Raw genomic sequence first — 17,825 nt, 5'->3', positions numbered from 1 at the left:
CTCCTTGAATAGTTTGTATTTCAGATTTTAGCATTATTTAGTACTGTAATTAAAAACTCCTGCAAAATGGTGGATGGAAAATTGCAGATTTTAGATTTTATTCCATTTAAAGTGGACTTCAAATATTTTCACTTTTAAAGAGAACAATCCTAAATAAATATGCTTTCAAATTTCATTTACATCAGAACTTTAATACCAATAAAATCCCTACAAAGGTAATGTAGCATTGTTCTGTAAGCAATCTGTCAAATGACAATTTTAATACACAAGCTGATCAGTATATAAAATGGCAGTGCTTTAACAAGTAATTTATTTATTTTTTTGCAAATGTAGGAAAATGAGACTTTTCATTTGGTGGCTCCCAGTTTTAAAAAGTCAATTTGACACTTGAGTCCAGTTTCCAACCTATCTCATTAGGTTTAACATGCTCACAGCCAGTGGCTCTGCTCCGGTGAAGCGCCGCTGTCCAGAAGCTCATCCTGCTCTGCAGCTTCACTGTCGAGCTCGGTCAGTTGCTCGGATGGAGGCGGTTTGGGAATTTCAACAGCCCTCTGGATGCGGACCTGAAACACAGTAGAGATCATAAACACACTCAGGACAGGAGCACCAAAAGCTGCATTTGCCACTTTGGAAAACAGTGAGTGAATGTCTCTATGTACATCACAAAATGACACCCTAAGTTTGTTAGGTGATGTGCTTCAATGTTACATTTTCCTTGTTAAAACACGTGGATCAGTCATGGATGAAATCGGTGATTCTCAACTGGTGGGCTGGGGACTCGTTTTCACTGGGTTGCATGTCTTTGCCTAGGCAAAAAAAAGTGTCCGACAAATGTAATGACCTGATGTCCATCAGTGCACCTCGTGCTCTTGTCTGTGCTATTTGTCTGCTACACCGCGATGTGTGTGTCATGTTTCTGGGTGACTGTCAAGCTTAAGCAGGAGGGAAAGGACATAAAAAACAGCAGTGAAATAAAGTTTATTGAATTGCACTTTGTTAAAATTTGTTAGTTTTTGCACAAAAACTCATTGTAATCGTAGTAGTAATCATTAAACTTGTTTTTTGCTAAACTGCTGTTTTGCACAACCTCCTATTCAAACTACCCTTAATGTCTTGTCTCAAAAGGTAACACTTTTGAGTTGAAAAATGTCTGCAGTTTGAGCCGTTGCTTGTCATTAAGGGGTGATGGTGGGTCAACCAGTTGGGAACCACTGGATTACATCAGCTTTCATGGTGGTCAACAATATTTAAAGGGCCTAATATATATACGTATATATATTTTGGAAATTCAAGTTTATGGATAGATTCACCGTTAGTGGTCAGTTCAATATTGCTGGTTCTGTTCCAAACATACGTCACTGACAAGTAATATTTGTGTTACAACACACAAAATGATTTATCTGAGCAAGAAGATGGAGGAAGTTTCAGCATTGGATCACAAAAAGAAAATATAGCTTTGCCGTCACAGGATTTTGCCTGCATCGCCACCTAAAGCTGTTTAAAAACTACTCAATTGTAGGTTATGACAGGTAAATGCTGCAGTTCTGCTGTGATGGTGGTGAGCAAGAAGCTTACCCTTTTTGCCAGAGTGGGCCTTCGCCTGCATGGACAGAGATACAGGAACGACGTACAGGCAGCGAAACAGCGAAAGGAGAACACCATTTCCACCACAGACATCAAGATGAGCGGCACCCACAGAATAATTGTGGTGCTCTGATTGGGGAAAAGAAGATATAGGTATCATTTATCAGCTGACATTTCTTTTTAAACACAGACTATGTCCTCACATAGATGCGGGTGGGGTCGAAGGGGCATTCATAGGTGACACTGGAAGATCCAACATCACTCTTAAGGAGATTGCAGTGTGTCAGCAGGCTCCGTCCTTTATGAATAATAGCGGTCACCATAGAAGCCAGCAGCCCCAAGGTGGAGGCGACAGCCAAGAGCCCTGCCATGAGGCTGAACACCAGCAGGACCCACTTCTGCAGCCACAACACAACATAGTGTAATCAGTAAAAGGCAGAATTGGGAGCACATGTTTTCTAATTCCATCACAGATTCATTTCGTTTTCTTTTGTTGGGTTGTATTTTCTGAGAATGATGCCTCATAACTCACAATAACTTGAAGGTCGACCGGTCATCATGCATGACGTCACGTTAGACATCAGCAAATATTGTAGAACGTTAGTGAGGCTGAACAAGTTTTGCTTTTTCTATGACTCTTTGTGTTTTTGTATGGTGCCCCCACAAAAGGGGTACCAAAGACTGCAAAAGGAAAAGTGTGATGATTTATCATTGCAACGTATTAGTAAACATGTCTCTGTATAGTGTTAATGTGAACCAGACACACCTGTCAGGCACATGCGTGTTCTGCAGATGCCATCAAAGTTAATGGTGAGTAAATTCAATTTACAGTAAAGTGGTTATTGCTCTATTAAACTAACACAGTCCCCTCTCTTCACGTGCGCACTTGCAACATTGATGTCATGCATCCTCAAATGGTGAGTAGTTCTACTTTATTTCACTTAGTCGTGTTAGTTCATTTAGGTATTTTTACATTTGTATGACAAAAATGTTAAAAGCCTTAAGATACTGCATGTTTTATGATGGTTTGACTGTAGGAGGTGGACTATTAATTATTAAATATAATATGCATAATGTATTTTACACAAATCTAATTTTAAAAAATGGGACAAATAAAAATAAATGAGAAGACTGACCAGCCTCTATGACTTTGGAGGTTGTTTTGTACATGTTCTGTTCTAGTTTATGACAGTCACTTAAAAGAAAAGGCAAGTTCTGACAGGAGCATGCAAATAACATACATACAGTATAAAGACTTTTCAAATGTGAGGTAAACGTAACCCACCAGAATCCTGTTTTTCTTGTTTTTGGAAAGGACAATGGCAATTATTCCACCAATAATTCCCTGCGGAGAAGAAGATACACTTACAGTATTTACTTTCAAACCTTTGTGAATTAAGGTTTTAAATTAGCTGACAATAGAGAGGTATAGAATCCACTTTGTGTCAAAAAGGTATTTATGACATATCTTGATTGATTTATGACCCCCTGTCATAAAAGTTTATGACATGCCCCTCCCCCCACTACCCCAACATCAAAGCGTTTTCACACCATGTGACATGTTTATGACATGGCAATAAAACAATAAAAGTTTATGACAGGCCAATAAAACAATAAAACATCAAAGCGTTTTCACACTTATGTGTCAGGGATCAAAGCATCAGGAAGCAATACAAGTTTATGACATACCAATAAAACAATACAAGTTTATGACATACCAATAAAACAATAAAACTGGAAGCCATAAAACATGAAAGAAGTTTCACACCTATGTGTCAGGGATCAAAGCATCAGGAAGCGGACATGCGGAAGTCATAAAACAAACAATCATAAAATCATTCCCACGTGACTGTGTTTTCTTCCGGCTGCGTGTGAGTCATGGGGGGTGATAAGATAGTTGTCCCAAGGTTTCCTGTTTTTTTTTTTACAGCTTCCTGACTCTGTGGTATATCACCTTTATTTGCTTTCATGTATAAAGTCTGTTTTAACGCCAAGGGGTCAAGCTGATAGCTGTGATTTTTCAACTGTAATTGTATCGGCTGGTTGGGGGGAGTGGTCTAGATGCAGGAGGGAGTGGCCTAGATGTGTCATTTGTACTTTGCTCTTGAAGAAACAAGGCTGGTGGATGGACGGCTGACAGGTAATCATGACATTAAAATATAATTTTTAACAAAATAGCTTATAGTAGAAAGACTGGTATCTAAGGTTGTAATGTTTTGACTGTTTTAGTAGTATTATTTGTATTGTTTCAATGGAAATGTGGTAAAAAAGAGTTTGCAATGTTTTTGAATGTCTTTGCAATTGGCTGATTTAAATGGTTTGAATGGGAACACGTGAGCTAAGGATGCAATGTTTTGACTGTCTTAGCAGTATTATTTATATTGTTTAAATGGGAAAACTACATGTTTGAGACACAACCTGACACACAGACAGGCCCGAGGGGGCGGTATTGGGGCCCCAGTCACACATGCTGAGACACACCCAGATAAGGCTGGAGGAGGTCTTGGGGGGGTGGTGGGGTTGGAGGGGGGTCGTTAGGAAAGGAGGGGTATGGGATTGGGGGAAGACGCAGCAGCCGGAAGAAAACAGTCACGTGGGAATGATTTTATGATTGTTTGTTTGTTTTATGACTTCTGCATGTCCGCTTCCTGATGCTTTGATCCCTGACACATAGGTGTGAAACTTCTTTCATGTTTTATGGCTTCCAGATGTCCGCTTCCTGATGCTTTGATCCCTGACACATAGGTGTGAAAACACTTTGATGTTTTATTGTTTTATTGGTATGTCATAAACTTTTATTGCTTCCTGATGCTTTGATCCCTGACACATAAGTGTGAAAACGCTTTGATGTTTTATTGTTTTATTGGCCTGTCATAAACTTATTGTTTTATTGCCATGTCATAAACATGTCACGTAGGTGTGAAAACGCTTTGATCTTCATCACATAGGTTCATGCCTGCAGGATGGTATCTTACCATTAGTCCGGCCACAATGGCAATGACATTAGTGATGGCGTACACCATGATGCGGGCCTCGGTGTGCACGCTAATGTGCCTGAGCACAGCACCGTGCACCAGCGCTCCAAGCAGGAAGTTGACATGGCCCACCAGCACCAGCCCCAAGCCCATCTTCATCAGGGCCTTGTTGTCTTTGAGGCTGGCGCAGCACACTCCTACACAACAGAAACATTATACAACATGAGCAACACAATAAAGTGGGTGCGTCCAAAGTGCATGCCGGCAGCCATTTTCATCCCACAGTGGAAACATTTGCACACCCCTTCATTAAAGCCATTGTGCTCTATTCTATCTGCCAGGTTTCTGTTAAAGTTACCACAAAAAAAGTAATTATTTACAATTTAAGCCAGAGAAGAGAAATTGCGAATAAGCGAGAGCGCAAACACGCATCCACGGTATCATTTTATCAAATGCATTCGGGTCTCCGTTAAATAAAATTTTGACTATGAGCTTCAGAGACATGGTTAAGGTGGTCTTTCAAAACAAATGTAAGCTGCTTTATATTGTCAATTCTTTGCAGGATATTTAGTTTTACGTTTTAGACTTAAACAGACTTTATTGATCCACAAGGGAAATGCTTGGTTACAGTAGCTCAATTGCAGAAGAAAAAAGACAAACACTCTGAAATAAAATGCAATGTAATATGAATAAAATGGAATAAAATAAAAATATTTACAAATAGTGTGTAGAAATATGGTAATTACAAGTCAATTTACACTTCACACAATGGAGGGCAGACAGTACAGCGCAATAATGATGTGAATGATCTTTCACAGGCAGGTGAGGTATTGTAGAGCTGGATGGCATGTGGAATAAATGAAGTACTGTAGCGTTTACTGTGGGAACGGAACTGGAGGAGTCTATTGGTGAATGAGCGCCGCTGCCCTATTGTCCGATGGGGTGGGTGGGTGGTATTACTCATACAATATAAAAATATTTGTGCAAGACAAGGCAAAAAGCGGTCTACTGACATACAAAAACAATTGTGTACAGTTCACATATCAGCTTACCTACATTTATTAAATCAAGACAACAGCAAGCAGCATCCAGACAAAATGTCTGAAATGGTTTGTGGTTTCAACAGTTCTACCAGAAAGTGGGCTATACATTCAAACACCTTGGAGCACATTTTTATAAGACGATCGAGCATCTGTAATCACTCGAGATGAGGTCTGCACAATATTACCTTTGTTTCTTGTTTTTTTTTTTTCATTTCATACCAGAGATGACACGTAACTCCCCTTGCTTTCACAAAGTGAACAAAAGGTATGGGTGTGGTGCTCTACTCTCCATCTTCCCTGAGGGGTGGTCGGGTTATGCTTTTTACCTGCTGCTTGTTCAACTGTGCAGACATCCTCAGTGTTTGGGGTCATAATATTAGTGTATTGTGTGTTGCTATTCACATTTACATATAAAGTTTAAAAAAGCCAGAACATTAGGTACACCTGTATAATCGCATGAAGTCTAATCTAATAGCTGTACCCAAAATCATACTTGTGGTAAGATGGTTTTTGTTGGAAAAAAAAGACGTATAATAGCACTGTAGCATCACTGTTCATCATCTGATTTATTCCTGTCCAAAACAGCGCTCACATGTAGCGGTCTCGTTTGGGAATAAAAATACAGTCGTCCGAAACCACGTTGTGGTTCGAATTTTGCGACTTCACTCTATCATAATTTTTATATGAATATATGAATTAATAAATCATGCTGTTTCGTGGAGGCTCCAGCATACGCCTGCGAGCCTACTGAGGATAACGCCATAGATGATGGATCGACGCTGTTTCGTGGTTGAATACGGCACATTGGTTAAAAAAAATGCATGTTTAAGCAAATGGATATGGAAGCAAATGTTATGTACGTTCTAAATAAAATACTAAATGAAGCGTTTTCAAAGATAAAAATGGCTAAATTAGCTGAAATACAAATACAGGGCATTCTAAGAAGCCGCATTCAAATTGTGACATGCAGCACTGTACACTGGTCACTAGGTGTCAGTAGGTGAAACATACAAGCACCACACTTGATCGGTGGAACAACAAGCTTTTATTGCTGGTGTGAATTATCTCACAACAGGCACAATAATAATAACATAATAATCATAATGATAATTGTAATAACAACACAGGCTACTGTAATCCAGATAAAACTCAACTCTGAATCCCCGACGTGACTTCCTGTCCGCACATCCAGAACAATTTATTTCAACGTACACGAACACAAGTTTTATTTATGTACAAGTAGATTATTTTCTCTTATTAATAATTACTTGAGTAATATGAGTGTAAAGGTGGCTGTTATTTCATGTCTAGAGGGCTCTAATAATGTTACAACCTGTATTTAGAAGGTTGTAAACAGGTTTTCAATGCTCTAACTACAAAACCATTCCATTTATAAACAAGGAATCCTACTTTGCCAAAGAAGAAGAAATACTTAACTTCATTACTAAAAAACACTTTGCACATAAAATAATTAGCAATTTAAAGTGCCCTCTCTTGGGATTATAGCCTAATAAAGACGTGTTCTTAAATGCAAATACAAAATCGTTGTTTCATGGATGTTTTTTTACATTGTCTAGAATAAACATGCCATAGAATTCTGTACTGTTCGAATCTTTGTAAGGTGGTAAACCTTTATCAGGGGGGATCAAATACTTATGTTCCCCACTGTGTGTTATTTTTTAAATCTCAAATACCCCGCGGAGTGCCTTCACGTACGTATTTGCGAAGCACTGCTGTAGTTACTACATTCATATTAGATTGTTTAGAGTTGTGCAACCATCTTACATACTTTTGTTATGTGCTTTTGGGAGATAGTTTACATTTTTCAGCTTTCCTTGTAATTTCACAGTATACAACTGAACAAAATCAATTAAAAGATGTACACATCAGATAGTATGATATGTGCCACTTGCCGCTTGAATAAAACATTTATAAACAACCCAAACGTCTCATGGACGTGCACCTTATGTGGAGACCACGCCTAAAGTGTACGAGCACGTCGCTGTCATTTCAAGTGAAAGAAAGCAAACATACCCAAATTCACCATGATTGACGTCCTCTTCTCATATCATTCTACGCTACAAGTCGCTCTGCTAGCATTTATGAGAACATTTAAACAACAATTCCGCATATGTGGGCGACTAGTTGTCTTCAACTGTCGCTCACCTGGGTAGCTTCACCACAGACACCCCCTACTTCCGTACCTGAACGGAAGACCCGCCCCTCTGCACGTTCGCGTGACAATTACTGCACTTTTGGGGAAACTATCAGATTTCAAACACCTAAAACAGAACAGGGAATATTTTATAACGTATTTTACAGTTAATGACATGTCTTTTAACTAAAAAACGTGCACGCGCTTTGTAGCTATGGCAAGGCTAGAGGGTAAAAAATCACATTTGAAACAACGAAAATATGCGACGATAGCTCAAAAAACAATTTTTAAATCGTTTTGCACGCTTTGCTATATAATGTTTATAGTTGTACACATAATATCTGAACATTTGCACATTCATGTACAGTATACTTGTATTGTACTGTATTCTGTTGAACAAAATGTAAAAAGTATTATATTACCCAATTTATGTACACAAGGAGACAAGTTATTAGAAACCTCTCAGTATGATGCAGTGCACTTCAATACCACGGCACCATACAACCACAATAAATGATAAACATATACACCTCTCTGACCTGAAACTTAACATTCAGTTTGCAAAGACCTACCTTTTGATACAACTTCTAAAATATTAGCTTATTTGCTCATTTATTGGGAATATTTTAGGATATATTAGATGTATTTTTTAGCAATGTTCCGTCAGATGTTGCATCCTTTTTTCCCCTATACTTAGTGTTGCACGACGCACTAGAACAAATACCTCCTATTGTGTGAACTAATTGGCAATAAACCAGGTTTTGATTCTGATTCTCACTCTGATAGTGAATTGTAAGAGGATTTTTATGTGGACAGCATATATTGCAGCTTCATGCTGCAACTGGGAATCCAAATAAATAAACAATATGCAATATGTAAAAGCATTTAGTATACATGAAGTAAAAAAACATTTAAAAAATACACATAACATGCAGGTAATATTTACTAGTTTCACATTATCTAAGTTATTACATCATTTGTAATGATCTAATTGATGTTACGATTAAAAAACACGTCTGATGATTAACAGCATGCTGTAATGATTATGTTTTCATGTATAGAAAAACATATTGGCATGGTAAAGCTTTCATTTGCAACAGTGCCCTCTGACAGACGCTAGTCAGAAGGTCGACGTGCAGGCGTCACCGGCGTACACTCGCCAACGTTGCCGCGTACTGTGACCGTGCATCTCTGTGACAGAGAGGAGGGGGCCACGACTCGCATGAGGATACTGCACAGCTCCGGTACCGTAAAATACCTCAAGAAGAAGAAGATTTCCAAGGTTCCCAAGTATCTTCTATTGCGCCATCCTTTTTTCATCCACAATGAGGGAAATCGTTCACATCCAGGCTGGCCAGTGTGGAAACCAGATCGGTGCCAAGGTAAGTCAGTTCACAACTTATTTCTTTGCAATTGCAACTATTCACAAATCGATTTTAATCTCATACTGTAAATAGTAAGGCAAAAAGAAAGACCCTTGAACCAAATGATCCCTGTATTTATGTGTTTATTTTTCTCACCAAGTCATTTGGACAATTCTATGCTTGCAACTTTGTGAAAACATTTAAGGGAAGATTATTTTTTGTTCCAGCAGTGCAAAAAGCAAAGTCTGTAAAGGCATGTTTGGATGAGTTTGGTGTTGGAACTTGAGAGAACTGACTTCAACCCCAACAGACATCTTAGGGGGTGAACAAGAACAGAGATTGTGATGCAGCAGGCCCTCTCCCGATCCTTTTCAAAAATGTTCTCATGGATGAACTATTTACTGTAAATGAACAATATACAGTAGTGCATCTCATTTAATGAATTTATTTTAGTAGTTCAAGCCAAAAAGTTCAACTTTTATTTTCTATATATTCACTAAACACTGTGAAATATTTCAATAATGTATTTATTCATTTGCTTGTAGTTTTTGTCCTGGAAAAGACAATAAACTACATCCGGTGGTGATGCGTCAGTGCTTCAGTGCGGGAGCTCTGACCCTCTGGGGAAAGTGACATTACCCCTTAATCACCATCACCTCCAGGTTCACTCTGACCCGGAGTGATAGCACCTGTCAGGGTCCCAGCTATGGGACGTAGCATTTGGCAGCAGGGATCCACCTCAAGTATTCCGACGGAAGATTCCTCTTATGGACCAAGTTCGACCTTCTTACTGGCGATCAGTCACGGCCTCCATACTGCTGCATACTGCTGCATCCCAACCAGCCGTCTCGACTTTGTCTTGCCCCTGGGCCCAGATAGGGAGACAACTCTCCCTCACTTAAATCCAACTCACGCGGCAGCCATCTTCATCACATCCTTTCATTCATCAAGTAGTGATGTATGAAGATGGTCTTCAGGACAAAGAAGATATTGTTTGATAATGATAGCTTACAGCAAATGAAATCCACCAATTCAGTATGTCATAATTTTTTAATTGTCCAAAAAAAATTTATATTGTAAACTACTGTTTCGTGCTCTAATTACCAAGTAAACAACAAAAACTTCCCGAACCTTTATTTATGCGCAACTGAACTCCTGAAATCATAACTTTTGCACCATTTTCTTATTGAAATGCAGCTGTATATTTTACACCAAAGTTTTCTGTCCGTTTTTAATATTGGCAGAAGATTTTGGTCCTGAAAACGAAAGCAAATCCTCTAAATTACACTTCCAAAAAGCAAATTCACAGCTTTCTTTTCCAACTCCTCAGTGGTGCCATGTTTAGCACTAAAGAAAGTTTGCTTGCGGCAAAAAGGTTGAGTCCAGCAGAATCAATCACAGACTGCTAACCTGTACTTGTGTTCAAAAAGTACTCTTGTAATAGATTTCTTTAATTTTGCAGTTCTGGGAAGTGATCAGTGACGAGCATGGCATCGACCCTACTGGGACCTACCATGGAGACAGCGACCTGCAGCTGGACAGGATCAATGTCTACTACAATGAAGCCACAGGTTCATGCTTACAACTGACACATTCATGTCACTTGTTCAATTTTGTCAAGTCCTGTCTATTTCTGACTTGGATCATTGTCGTTGTTGTGCATGAAGGAGGTAAATATGTGCCCCGTGCTGTTCTTGTGGACTTGGAACCAGGCACAATGGATTCTGTGAGATCCGGAGCTTTTGGGCAGATATTTCGACCTGACAATTTTGTGTTTGGTGGGTTAATTAAAGCGTGCTAAAGTCATACATTTCGGTCAGACTGGTGAAACTAAGTATCGCTTCTTGTGTAGGTCAGAGCGGTGCAGGTAACAACTGGGCCAAGGGTCATTACACTGAGGGAGCTGAGGTGGTCGACTCAGTTCTGGATGTTGTGCGCAAAGAATCTGAAAACTGTGACTGTCTGCAAGGCTACCAGCTCACGCATGCTCTCGGTGGTGGAACCGGATCGGGCATGGGAACCCTGCTCATCAGCAAGATTCGTGAGGAGTACCCCGATCGGATCATGAATACATTCAGCGTGGTGCCTTCCCCCAAGGTGAGCGTCTTTGTGATACAGCGCGAGTGTGAAGATGTGAGGCTAAAGAGGTTGTGCGTTCTCATCAGGTGTCCGACACAGTGGTGGAACCCTACAACGCCACTCTGTCCATCCACCAGCTTGTTGAGAACACAGATGAAACCTACTGCATCGACAACGAGGCTCTCTATGACATCTGTTTCCGCACGCTCAAACTGACCACGCCCACCTACGGAGACCTGAACCACCTCGTGTCCTCCACCATGAGTGGCGTCACCACCTGCCTGCGATTCCCCGGCCAGCTCAACGCTGACCTCCGTAAACTGGCAGTCAACATGGTGCCTTTCCCGCGTTTGCACTTCTTCATGCCGGGCTTTGCCCCCTTGACCAGCAGGGGGAGCCAGCAGTACCGAGCCCTGACCGTTCCCGAACTCACCCAGCAAGCTTTCGACGCCAAGAACATGATGGCGGCGTGCGACCCGCGTCAAGGCCGCTACCTGACCGTGGCCACTGTGTTCCGTGGGCGCATGTCCATGAAGGAGGTGGACGAGCAGATGCTCAACGTCCAGAACAAGAACAGCAGCTACTTCGTCGAATGGATCCCCAACAACGTCAAGACCGCCGTCTGCGACATTCCGCCCCGTGGACTTAAGATGGCCGTCACCTTCATCGGCAACACCACGGCCATCCAGGACATGTTCAAGCGCATCTCCGAGCAGTTCACGGCCATGCTGCGTCGTAAGGCCTTCCTGCACTGGTACACAGGTGAAGGAATGGATGAGATGGAGTTCACTGAAGCAGAGAGCAACATGAATGATCTAGTGTCTGAGTACCAGCAGTACCAGGACGCCACTGCGGAGGATGAAGGGGAAGGCGAGGAGGAGCCTGAAGAAGATTGAAGCTTGTAGATAACTTTATTTTAAAAAGTGAACAATTTTATATATAGCTCTTTCAATAAAGGGAATCCTGTTCACATAAACAAACATGGTCATCAGTGTCTTCATGCAGCACATCTTTAAACATTTGGTAGAAAGTGGGAAACAAGTTTTGGACTATTTTCCAGCAACATGCACAAACCGTTATTTAAATCCAAATTCTGCAACATACTCCACAATCATGTTGGGGATTCCCACGGCTGTGCTGATATTTTATTTGCTAAAGGTGCTATTTTTCGCTTTCATTTTCATTCACGCTAATTATACTAACCAGAAACCAGTCAGTCATTCTGGTAAATAAGATACTGTCTATATTGCAATAAATGCTCAATGTTTTAGTTTTAGAAGTGTAGACTCGCATCACACGACTTCATGACCTTGGAGTCAACAATACTGTCATAGACTTGAAACTGGAGTTGGACTTTCACGGAAATGTCTGATGACTTGACTGCAACCCTGCAGTATAATTTGTTTCCAAAGAAAGTATATATTTCACCACTGCTACTGTCATTGCTTGTCACTTGAAGTCACTTGAATTATTGGTTATTTTCGAGAAGCCATGGTATCACGTTTATGTAACTGAAGGTTTGAGGATGCCCGCTGATCTCGTGGAAGTTCAGCGTAAATAAAGCAACATTTAAGCCACCTTCTGAACACACACAACACACTTCTGATCTTCAAAATAAGAGCACTGGAATCCACATCCTGTTTACTTGTGACAAAATAAGGGTGTCTAAACCATAGCTTACATTTACTTACCTGATGACGAGACTGGATACCTCATATGTTCAGTGTCAAACTAAAAGAGCTGTCAATGAACCTGTTCAGAACAGGCGGAAGTTCCACAGCGGAAGAAGATGCGAGTGTCGTCGTCACATACACATGAACAAACACACAGGCCACAGTGCGCAGGATACGGCAGGAGACAGATATAACACCAAGCGTTTTGTGAGGTCTGATTTTTTTGAGAAGGCATTTTTGTGATGCAAATGTTTTAATCTTCTGAACACATATTGTTTTGAGAAGCCAAACTCTTTGCTTAATTGTCCCCAGCAACTAAGCCGAACTACGTTCTTCATCACAGAAATCTGACCAGAACTGGACTTAGGAGACCAAGTGGGGGGTAAGTTGCTGTTATTGGACTACAATGCTGATGGGGATGCCATACAACTTCATGTCAAAAAATCTGAAGTTTCCCTTTAATATTCAAAACATTTAGCATGTAGCATGACAGGAGTGATAGTTCTCAGCAATAATTCTGAAATTCCAAAATATGCTTTTACCTCCAAACCATTTTCAAAATACACTCAGGTACTACAGGTACGTCCACACGATCAAATCCACTACAAGATTGTGATTTTACGGTGTTTGAAATGTACCACTAACACTACTACCTGTTTTCTCTGTTTGCTGTTAAATTCTACTTTTCATAATACATTCACAGTATTTAATGCAATCATTTTAAAAACAGTGTAAAAGAGAAAATGGTATAGTATGGTTGATTTGTTTCAGACGCGCTTAATAAGTTACATTCAGGAACACCAAGTAGTCACAAAATGGATTGTATCACTATCCTATTATCAGCCAGAAAGTTACATTTTTGTATGTAACACCAGAAATAAATCTCATATTCAAACCCATCAAAAAACAGTTTCCCTCATTTATGATTAGCATTTCCCTCCTTTACTGCAAAAAAGAGAACAAGGAAAAGTACTATGTTACCTGTTGTAATGTATTATCTTCACCCCATTAAAAACAATGGCCTAAGTCATATTTTCAAGTTTTTGGGAACAAAACGACTCAGAGTTCTTGGAGAAGGGCATTAAGAGCATGATCCTTTCAACTAAGGTTTTAGGCGATTTCACCAGAGATGGCCAGCATTATCAAGAGATGATTTAGGCCAAAAACAAATTTTCGTCAAAAAATGACATCGGCCATTATTTTAATAGGGTGACGAATTATAGAAAATGTATGCACTGTTGCTAAAAGTCTGAATTGTCATCTTGAATGCCCCACTTCTGCTTGCCACGAGTTGATTGTCTGCACCTGCTGTGGCTTATTAATGACACATGGGTTTCACACAATCTTCAGAGTGGTTGATCCACTTTGAGCTTTGCAATGGAGGTTCTGAAGTTAATTTTGTGTGTATTAGTTAGTCAGCTCTTTTGGATTCATTCAACCGAAGCTGTATTTTCACAGCAAGCGCCAGGATTTTTTCAAAACCTTCTGCCTTCTCCATTTGAAATACGCAATGATTTGAACCCGTTTGATACCATCTTCAGCTCTTGGAGCGACCAGATTCCGGAGTTTGACGTGTTTGCTGAGCTCTCTTCTATCATGGAGGTTCCTGATGTGCAAGTTTATTGTGATGAGAGTGAACTAATACTGCTGGTGAACAAAAGAATGGGTGATGTCACCCTGAAAAGAGAAGACATCCAGTTGGGTGATGGCTGCTACAGCAACAGCGAGCTACCAAACCAGCTGATGTTCACTTACAGCTTTGATCAATGTGGGACAAGTCATGAAGTGTGTTGGCCAAAATCATTTATAAGCTGATTATATTCTATGCATGTGTTTTCTGAATCTATATTATCTGACAGGTGCGAAATGGCTTGGACTTGCTCTCCAATGCTCTTCACTTTAGTCCCAAAAGGCCCGTCTTGAACAGGAAGCGGACACCTACTGTGCACATCTCCTGCATTCCAAATGGGTATGTGCATATCACATTTCTAAAACAATGTTCACATACCCGAAGAAGAGTTTGGTCACAGCTGTACATTTTTGTAAACTGCACAATGAATTAAAGTGTGAGTGTGTGTGTGTGTGTGTGTGTGTATATGCTATACTTATAAATTACAACCTGACTGAGTGACGTGTAGAACATGGTAAATCTGCTTGTTAAATTGAAATATACAGATTAGATAAGGGTTGACAATACAGCTTCTGACCCTTTTAATATGTATGCATGTAAATGTTTAAAAGTGGAGGTAACTGATGACTTTTTAGGTCGAAAGATCCAAACCTGCCTGCCTCTGCAGTACTTCCTGATCATGGCAGACATTTCAGAATACAGGCTATGACTTGTAAGTATAGCACAACTGAAGACGTTATTTATGTGGATGCTGCAGCGCTTACAATGTTGATCCTGCAGCCTCGTGGACAAGACCAACTGAGTCAAACACCTACACCCGAGGCCAAGTCATCAATATGGAAGTGTCCGCTACAATCAGTCCTCACCAGCGTCTCTTCATCCAGTCATGCTTTGTCTCTTCCTTTCCGGAACCTCACACTAAACCTCGCTATGCAGTTGTAATGAATAAAGGGTAAGCAGCCATTATATTGTTTGTGGTAATGTCACCGTGTGTATGCATTTATGCTCCTTGCAGGTGCACAGCCCCACTTGCTTCACCTTATCCTGCTGTACAATTTATTGACTCTCAAGATTCAGATGTGGTGAAGTTTGCACTGAACACTACTTATCTAATTTCAGAGGTGAGTTTGGTCAAAATGTTTCACTGTTTCTATCACTCAACGATGTGACCTTTTCTTCCTCCCCCTCCTTGAAGATGTACATCCACTGCACAGTGCTCATCTCGGACCAGGAGATAACTAGTGGCTCTAAATCCTGCAACTTTAACTCGGTCAACTCCAGGTATTTGCGAATTGCCACGTACCCACATGCTGTCCGTTCTTATATGGTGCAGAGCCCTACCCAACGTGCCACCCTCCATCTGCGATTCACATGCATTTGCAAAAGAAATTGAATGCCACTGTTTAATTTGTAAAGTGACATGTCACACAACTTACATGGTTAACAAATTAGAAATGCAGAATATGAAATGCAATACACACAACCACCAAGCATTTACACTATGCAATAACTATAAAGAACTAAAACTACAACTTGTATGCAGAACTATGTGCAAAAATGCTTATTTGTAGTAATAATTGGCCATTGCTTTACAATTTAAGTTCAAATTAACAAATTTTATACAACTGAAGTCCCCCTTCCCTTTTGGCACCTCCTGGAGGCCAAGGCATCTTTCACATTTGCCTAATGAGCGGGTCGGCTCTGATGTGCTGCCTCTAATCTCCTGGGGTGCGTTAACCACTTCAATTGCCTTTCTCTCCAAAGTGATACCATCTTTTTCACAGCAAGGCAGCTTTAACAAAATATACTTCCAGTACTCGCTGCAGTTCAGTAACTGAACTCCTCTGCCCTCTGAGTAAGTATGGATACTTGTGCAACTTTAATGTGAATAACTTGCTCCATTTTGGCTTTATTTCAGGTGGGAGGAACTAAGTGGAAATGTGGAGGTGTGCAATTGCTGTAGCTCTAAGTGTAAAGGCCTGTCAGTCAAGCACCTTTCTCTTGGTCTGTTGTTATGTCTAGAAACAGAACTAAAGTGCATCTATACTGTAGTAATAAATCAAACTTGTCACAACAGATGCAAAGGCTGTTGTCAGCAGTGGTCCATTGTACATTGTGGAGATGAACGAAAGACCAGCACCCTCAGACTTGGAACCAGAATGGAACTCCATGCTGGCAGATTCTGCAGCACCAGAAAAGATGACCTCTGAATCCCAGTGGTCCTCTCCCCCACAGGGCGTTGTGGTCGTGAGGCAGGACCCAATCTCCAGTCTGACACTTGTGTTACCAGCACAGATGCAGGACACTGAGCAAGGTGGCAATGCTGCTTCACAACCGCCGAGGGACAGTTCACTGAATGAACTCCAGACTTCTAGCAAGAAGCGAGAGACTAACCCGAGCACTGCGAAAGTCCAAAGTGGAAACTGGCCCTCGTACAGACCTCTGCTGCTTGAGATGACACAGGACTGGAGTCAGCACAACCATACTGTGAAACACCATAAGAGAACACACATGCTGCCAATAATCCACTCAAAAATCCAGTTGTCCAAAAGCCCAGATGGCTCCCATACTCTAAGTTATGAAGAAGAGGTGGCAGCGCAAGACAGACGTGAAAGCAAAAGACCTGCCGAAGCTGAGCGGAAATGGAAGCCACGACACAAGGGACTGTTGTCTGTTTTTCTGGATTTGTTGAGGTAACTGCATAGTGCACCCTGCATGTGCTTGTTCACATATAATGTCCACATAGGTACACTTGCACATTCTAATGAGATGAAGGCAATCCAACATTATGTGAAAGTATGATTATTGCAGCTAGTGTAAAGCTGTACTTTCTAATATCTTGCCCCTCATTTAGTAAAATTCAAGTACAAATCAAAACTGGTAAACGGTGCCTATTTTATACTGTATCAGAGGTGTCTAAAGTGTGCCCTGCAGTACACTTACAAATAAAATTTTACATTGGAGGGAAAAAATAGAGCAAAAATGTACAATATAAAGAGAAAAGGCTACTAAACCAAAGTTTTCTTCCCCCCCCCTTCATACAAAATCAAAGTGGCCCCTGCATCCTTGATTGATTTTTCAGTATGTCCCCAGAAAAAGTTCAGGCACCCTTGCTGTATATCTAAAAATGTATTTTTCTGATGTGTACATTAGGTCTCATTCAGTTTGCAGGTGTGCCTAATGATTTTGCTGGTGATTTACTTTTTTTTTTTCTCGTTCTCAGGAGGATGCATACAGCGGAGTAACTGCAGCTTCAAAGAGAATACAATACTACAATAAACGCTTCACCCCATGCTGCTGTTTTTGTTTTTCCAAAATACAT

At 40.6% G+C, this 17,825-nt stretch overlaps 2 protein-coding genes across 6 annotated transcripts; one reads left to right on the top strand and one right to left on the bottom strand.

Moving 5' to 3' along the window:
• The first annotated feature begins 110 nt into the window (after positions 1–110).
• On the top strand, positions 111–12,117 carry LOC129192134 (tubulin beta-4B chain-like). Of its 5 annotated transcripts, XM_054795755.1 has the most exons (6): positions 111–2,501; positions 8,958–9,139; positions 10,584–10,692; positions 10,789–10,899; positions 10,974–11,218; positions 11,287–12,117. In XM_054795755.1, the coding sequence occupies exons 2-6, from the start codon at positions 9,083–9,085 to the stop codon at positions 12,094–12,096; spliced, it is 1,332 nt and encodes a 443-aa protein (XP_054651730.1). In that variant the 5' UTR covers positions 111–2,501; positions 8,958–9,082; the 3' UTR covers positions 12,097–12,117. The 5 variants fall into 5 exon arrangements, with proteins under 5 accessions (XP_054651730.1, XP_054651726.1, XP_054651729.1 ...); XM_054795751.1 differs by having other exon boundaries at positions 10,584–10,899; XM_054795754.1 differs by lacking the exon at positions 111–2,501 and adding an exon at positions 3,688–3,724 and having other exon boundaries at positions 10,584–10,899.
• Positions 293–7,818, bottom strand: tmem54a (transmembrane protein 54a). The gene is made up of 6 exons (XM_054795757.1): positions 7,637–7,818; positions 4,560–4,756; positions 2,870–2,929; positions 1,788–1,982; positions 1,576–1,713; positions 293–563 (listed from the first exon to the last, which is right to left on the bottom strand). The coding sequence occupies exons 1-6, from the start codon at positions 7,647–7,649 to the stop codon at positions 429–431; spliced, it is 738 nt and encodes a 245-aa protein (XP_054651732.1). The 5' UTR covers positions 7,650–7,818; the 3' UTR covers positions 293–428.
• Positions 12,118–17,825: the final 5,708 nt, after the last annotated feature.

The sequence above is a fragment of the Dunckerocampus dactyliophorus genome, chromosome 13 (assembly GCF_027744805.1).
Source record: "Dunckerocampus dactyliophorus isolate RoL2022-P2 chromosome 13, RoL_Ddac_1.1, whole genome shotgun sequence".
Taxonomy (NCBI): domain Eukaryota; kingdom Metazoa; phylum Chordata; class Actinopteri; order Syngnathiformes; family Syngnathidae; genus Dunckerocampus; species Dunckerocampus dactyliophorus.
The sequence above is the reverse complement of the archived record's forward strand: the minus strand, read 5'-3'. Positions and strand labels throughout refer to the sequence as shown.

Coding starts and splice junctions, on each gene's coding strand:
- tmem54a (XM_054795757.1), bottom strand. Junction 2,930..4,559: donor CCATTGTGGCCGGACTAATG/GTAAGATACCAT, acceptor TCTTCTCCGCAG/GGAATTATTGGTGGAATAAT. Junction 564..1,575: donor GGCCCACTCTGGCAAAAAGG/GTAAGCTTCTTG, acceptor ACTGTGTTTCAG/GTCCGCATCCAGAGGGCTGT.
- LOC129192134 (XM_054795751.1), top strand. CDS start 9,083: ATGAGGGAAATCGTTCACATCCAGGCTGGCCAGTGTGGAAACCAGATC. Junction 9,140..10,583: donor GAAACCAGATCGGTGCCAAG/GTAAGTCAGTTC, acceptor TTAATTTTGCAG/TTCTGGGAAGTGATCAGTGA. Junction 10,900..10,973: donor ACCTGACAATTTTGTGTTTG/GTGGGTTAATTA, acceptor CTTCTTGTGTAG/GTCAGAGCGGTGCAGGTAAC.